The 6,188-nt window shown below is 31.5% G+C and overlaps 2 protein-coding genes across 3 annotated transcripts; both read left to right on the forward strand.

Annotated features, from left to right (window-relative positions):
- The first annotated feature begins 2,188 nt into the window (after positions 1–2,188).
- On the forward strand, positions 2,189–3,177 carry LOC111382946 (WAT1-related protein At5g13670-like). 2 transcript variants are annotated; one of them, XM_023006991.1, is made up of 4 exons: positions 2,189–2,405; positions 2,496–2,558; positions 2,672–2,785; positions 2,873–3,177. In XM_023006991.1, exons 1-4 carry the CDS (start codon positions 2,209–2,211, stop codon positions 3,153–3,155), a joined length of 657 nt encoding a protein of 218 aa, XP_022862759.1. In that variant the 5' UTR covers positions 2,189–2,208; the 3' UTR covers positions 3,156–3,177. The 2 variants fall into 2 exon arrangements, with proteins under 2 accessions (XP_022862759.1, XP_022862758.1); XM_023006990.1 differs by having other exon boundaries at positions 2,189–2,558.
- Positions 3,178–4,662: 1,485 nt separating this feature from the next.
- On the forward strand, positions 4,663–5,614 carry LOC111382949 (WAT1-related protein At2g39510-like). Its single transcript, XM_023006995.1, has 3 exons — positions 4,663–4,833; positions 5,013–5,164; positions 5,250–5,614. Exons 1-3 carry the CDS (start codon positions 4,663–4,665, stop codon positions 5,446–5,448), a joined length of 522 nt encoding a protein of 173 aa, XP_022862763.1. The 3' UTR covers positions 5,449–5,614.
- Positions 5,615–6,188: the final 574 nt, after the last annotated feature.

Genomic DNA, 6,188 nt, shown 5'->3' on the forward strand with positions numbered 1-6,188 from the left:
GGGGGGGGGGGGGGGGGGGGGCAAGGGGGGGGAGGGGAATTAAGAGGGGTTTGAGCCCATTTTTATGAAAAGATGAATTTTAGAATAGTAAATTGGTGAAAAAAATGTGGTTGAAAATTTTTTTTGATTTACGTGTAATATTTTAATGAATAATGTGTGATTAAAAAGAAAAAAGAGAAAAATGTATTTTGAGAAGAATGGAATCAAACAAGGTTTAAAAGGTATGCCAAGCGCTTATAGGGAGGGAGAGGAAAATTAAGGTCCGCCAAGTGCATTCACATATGATTACGTATGATGACACGTCGAGCAAGCTAACATAATTGACCGAAAATTGAGTAAGAAAAGCTAATGAATTATTTAATATTTTATTTAAACCGAGTTTTTTTTGTGGACTCTAGCTCGAGTTTGACTTGTTCAAAATAAATTTTTTTATTGAGTCCAATGTATCATTTAATTTGAGCTTCAAATTGAGCGTAATATTAATAGAATACTTCTTGCTTCTTTAATAATTAATTATTTGATCTAAATAAATTAGGATATTGAACTTACTTATCTTTACTTGGTCCCTCGACATCCCAAATGTATCAAGAGGTCCACAAGCAAATGGTTCGCATCTAATGATCGTTCTCATGACTAAATAATCTTGACTCGTCGTGTTTTTACATATGAATATATATTTCTTATTGTTTGCAATCAAATCTCTAAACTTTGTATTTGTTGCATTTAGAATCAAATCTCGAGTTTAAGCTCGTAAAATTCATCACTGTTATTACAAGATATTCTTGGAAAATTCTTAGGACTTCAAATTATGATTCTTGAAACTTTGTCTTAAATTTTCATTTTAGTCATTAACCCTTCTAGAATTTGTTGGATTACCTAAACTCAACTTTTCACAAAATAATAATAATAATAATAATAATAATAATAATAATAATAATAATAATAATAATAATAATAATAATAATAAAATTGTACACGAAATACATGATTTTTAAATGTTACTATTTGCACTCTATAATATTTTCTCAATTAATGGAACACTTTTCCTAATAATCGCTTAAGTCCCTAAACTTTATAAAAGTATGTTAATAGATCCAAATATTTCTTAAGCTTCCAGATATGCTGCTCGTTCTATTTAATAGAATCCATCCTGTTCGATCCTCTAGTTTTATATTTTTTTTTTTACACATTTTGAAATAGCGATTTCATGGAGAATGTATGGTTAAAAAAAAGGAAAAGTTTTGATTTATTTTCCTATTCGTGATTTTTTTTTTAACACGTTTTGACTTCATGAAAAGCGCAAATTAATATATTTATTTTCCTATTCGTCTTTCTTAATTTTAATTTACTTAAAACAAATTGTTGTAGTTTAAAGGAGTTCATTTTTTATCCGGAAATTTCTCCCCAGATTCATAATTTATGTGAAAGAATTGATTTCTCATTTAGAAACTAAAAAAACAAGTAATTAGAAATATACTGTAAAAAAATTTGTAGTAATTGAAAAGGAACCAAAAGTTTTATCAAACCCTTCAATATGCACATAAATCCTCGATTTTAAAATCAAAGAGAAAATTAGAAGTGAAAGCATACTTTAATCAATAGATGTGATTGGTTGAATGAGTTATGATCTTTCAATTGATATGTAATTTCTTGAAAATTCTTCTTTGTTGATGGGGACGCAGGGAGATGAAAAAATCACGTACAATTGAGGGCCATGACCCATGATAAATAATTATATATGGCAGTTATTATCTTTTAGTTATTTTAAATTGGTAATTCATCAATTTAAAATAATCGTTCTGATCTCTACACTTTATTTCCATAACATTTAATATCCATTAGTTCAAAATTAAAATTAATGGATCTCTTTATTAATTAAATTTTAAAATAGCGCCACATACACACACACATAAATACACACACATATGTAAGTGTGTGGGGCCCATACATTGGATTTTTTCCTCAAAAGTAACTAGAAGGAAAATGAACTTAAACTTTTGAAGCCGACACGATTCCATTTTAGTGATATGATAATGATATACTTTAAACTATTGTAAGTATCAAAATTGTGGGGTAGGTCTTGTTTTCTATTTGTTAATTCATTTCTTGGTTTACATGACTTATTCCGGCAGATAAAGCACCTACCAAAAGCTCTGCTTGTCAATCGAGTACTAAACAGTTTAAACTCAGAAACCACTTTCACTGCAAATGGATAGATCCTCGATCATTTTTCCGGCAAAAGCGATGTCATATTTGGCTGCTATTTTCTTACGTTGTGTGTTTGCAGGTTTGTTTACAATTGCAAAGCGCGCTCTGAACCTGGGAATGAACCCTGACACCTTTACTGTCTACAGGAATGTCATTGCAGCCATTGTCTTTGGCCCTCTCGCCTTAGTATTCGAAAGGTCGGCCGCTCTCTCTCTCTCTCTCTCTCTCTCTCTCTCTTTGAGAATTAGAAAACGTATATCAACCAAAAAATTTAATAATTTTGACAGGAATACAAGGCCAAGGATGACGCTCACCATCGTCTGCAACATCTTTCTACTTGGCTTATTTGGGTAAATTTTTATGATTGGATAGTGCTCTTTGGTTACCGATTCTTGATTTCTGTATACATCTTATTACACATACATATAACACATATCTGCATAAAAATATCTTTTTGTTGCAGGGTTCTTGATCAAAACTTGTACTATGCTGGAATGAAACATACAACAGCAACTTTTGCAACAACTATCTACAATTTTCTTCCTGTCATAAACTTTCTGTTGGCTTGTCTGTTGAGGTGCCCTTTTTTTTTTCCCCTAATTTAAATATATACCATGAGAAAATACTAATACGTGCATGTATTTATGTATTGCTATTTTTGCAGGCTTGAGAAGGTAAAATTTAGAAGCTCACATGGCCAGGCAAAGGTTTTTGGAACTTTGGTCAGTGCTGGTGGAGTCATGGTAATGACATTTATCAAAGGACCTGTTATCGGACTGCCATGGACCAAACACAATCCCACCAGTGCTGCAAATTATCCCCAAACTTCCGTTAGAGGCCCCCTCATGATCTTGGGGGCTTGTTTTTTTTCGGCCAGTTTTAACATTCTTCAGGTACGTATTATAGTTTTCCTTTTGTCCGCTATATTATTTTTCTTAAATGAATAAAATGCGTCATTTTTTTTATTTTTATTTTTTATCTAGGTTAGTCTAAATCCAATTTCTACTGATAGTTATAATAAAATGAATAGTCTTTTTTTGAAGATTGTGTGGTTGAAAAGTTTTCGATTTAACTGTAATATTATTTTATTGAAGATTGTGTGGTTGAAAGTAGAAGAGAAAAAAAATTAAATTAAATTAAAAAATTTTAAAGGGGGCCAAACGGGGCTCAAAAAGAGAGAGAATAAAAAATGTCAAATGGATAGTTTTTGTTGTTGGGTAATTATTTAAGTGCACCACATTATATTCATACCATAATTAAAACATAGTTTTAATAAATATACTACAATAAATTTACAATAATATTCCTAATTTAATAAAAATAATAAAAAAGGAATTATGGTTTAATACATCACAACTAAACTTCGTCTTTTTCTGTTCTTTTCAGACATTTCTTTTCAATTTTTTTTTTTTTTTTGTTTGTCAAATTTCTTTGTAGGCCAGACCGTCCTCAAATATATAAACTATGTGTTTCTTTATTTATCTTTTTCTTAATTTTTAATTTAGAAGATAGCAAAATGTTGCAGCTCAGAAAAAAGTTAATCAAATGGGTAATAAAATTTGTACTGATCAAAAATTAGTAGAAAAATTTAAATAGACAGAGAATATTATCTTAGACAAAAGAATTGTTGATTTTTTTTTTCCATAAGGGTTAAATTTAGATTTAAATTACGAATATTTAGCTAAGCTAAATGCAGAATAATGAGTAGGTTAAAGCTTGTTCCTACGCTATATCGACCTGTGATTGTCTGACGATAAAATTTGAGTTTTTTAAAGCAATTCCAAACATGACCTACTTTGAGCACGTGATACAACTTCTGTTCTGTAAATCTATGCATTGGTGTGCGTGGGACTTTATTCTTTTGGGGGAATACTTGTTACAATGGTTGGAGGGAAAGTTGCATTTACTTGTTGAATTTTATCACCCCCTTATCTTTTTTTGATCCCTCATTTGGCATTTACCAGCAAATTGTTATTGTATCCTGCAAAAGTAGACTCGAAATGCTTTCAGTCCACATTCGTAAATAATCATCCAAACCCCAACCCACAATGGCATGTTAGAAATGACATTAATTTTTAACATTATTATTTATATTTATGAGTTTTCAAGAATCAAGAAAATATTTAGAGATTTGATAATGTGGAGGACGAGGTGGGATCACCAGGGGCAGGTTAGGCTCCACGATGGCCACCACCAACACCTGAGCGCACACACCAGGCCCTCTGGACGCCAGACCCATGTTTGTGGATAGGTGCCCTTGACTATTAGGCATTGTTCTTTTTTTCTTTTTTTTTTCCTGATTTTTTATGTATTTTCACCCCAATTTGATTATTTAACTTATAATATATAAATTCGTGACTCTTGTAAAGGATAATAACTCTTGGGAAGTGTTGTTTAACAATTTATAATTGAAGATAAATTAAGAAAACATCAAAGTTTTTAAAGAATTTATGGATGCAGGCAAAAACATTGGAGTCATACCCAGCTTTACTCTCCCTCACGGCTATGATATGTGCGGCGATGGGTGTCGAAGGCTTTATAGCGTCTGTTGTGCTCGAGAAGGGCATTAATTTTGCAGTTTGGTCGATACATTGGGATATTAAACTATTAGCTTATGTCTACGGAGTAAGATATTTGATTTATGAAGCTTTGAATATTTAGCATATGTTTGGCCCTATTATCTGAACTCATTTCAAATTTTTATCAACTTTTATCAAAATCTAATAAAAAATTGACTTTTAGCTAATCCAAACTGGGCTTAATCCATATGGGAGAACCTAACTTGCATACATGGTTTCGTGCAGGGAATCCTGTGTTCAGGACTTGGTAATTATATCTCACTACATATATTACGAGAAAAAGGACCAGTGTTTCTAACATCATTTAATCCTCTAACCATGTTGATTGTTGCTGGTATGAGCAGTTTCATTTTAGCAGAGCAATTGGAATTGGGAAAGTAAAATTTCTTGTCTCAGTCTCAATACTACTGTTTCACTTGCGGAATTATTTCTTTTTCTTGATTCTATACATTGGCATTGCAGGGTTGTAGGAGGATTTGTTATAGTCGTTGGGCTGTACCTGGTGCTATGGGGTAAAACCAAAGATGATCATAATAGCTCATCTACAGGGCTCACAGAAGAGAAACCGTCGATTCATCATCAAATTTATGCACTAGATTCACCTACTGTGAAGGCCTTATCAATTGATGGCTCCCAAGCAACAACTACAGAGATTGTTTAAGATTAATTCAATGGTGTATATCCTTATGGGAGGGACGATGGACATGTTTGGTACGAGCCAACTGTATAAGGTCTTTGTGCATTTAATTATCCCTATTTTTAACTTCGATTTCTAGTTTGGGTGGAGAGAGAGAAACTCTTGGAACCAAAACTAGTAATATATGGAATTCAAGATTTTGTAATAGCAAAAGGGTTCTTGGCAAAAGGCAATTCTTGGCTTTCTTTAAGATTTCATTTTAAAAATTAGGTATTTTTCCAAATTAATGAATTTAGAGTTGAGAGTTTCATTAATACTATATTAGGTAAGGGTTAATTATGTGAATGATTATTGAATTTTTCCAATTGTTACTAATTAATAACTGAACTTAAATATGTATCTCAATGTCACCGAACTTCGCCAAATGTTACAAATCCATAACTAATTTAATATATCAATGGAGCAACATTGTGGACTCAGGTGAGTTTTCAATTGAGAGATTTGGAGTCGAAGAACACAAATTGATCAGGTCAATTAAAGACTTCGAAGAAAATATATTAAGATTTAAAGTTTTATCTTGAAATATCAATATTTAAAAAAAAAAATGTTACACAAACTCTTCCGTATATAGGCCGTGTTTATTCAATCATCTGTGTGGCAACAAAATATTTTTGAATAGATTAAAAAAATCTTAAATTTATAAGGAATGGATTATTCTACTTGTACATTATGTTACAACAAGAATTATATAATGTATATGCGGC

This window comes from Olea europaea, unplaced genomic scaffold, assembly GCF_002742605.1.
Source record: "Olea europaea var. sylvestris unplaced genomic scaffold, O_europaea_v1 scaffold2590, whole genome shotgun sequence".
Lineage (NCBI taxonomy): Eukaryota > Viridiplantae > Streptophyta > Magnoliopsida > Lamiales > Oleaceae > Olea > Olea europaea.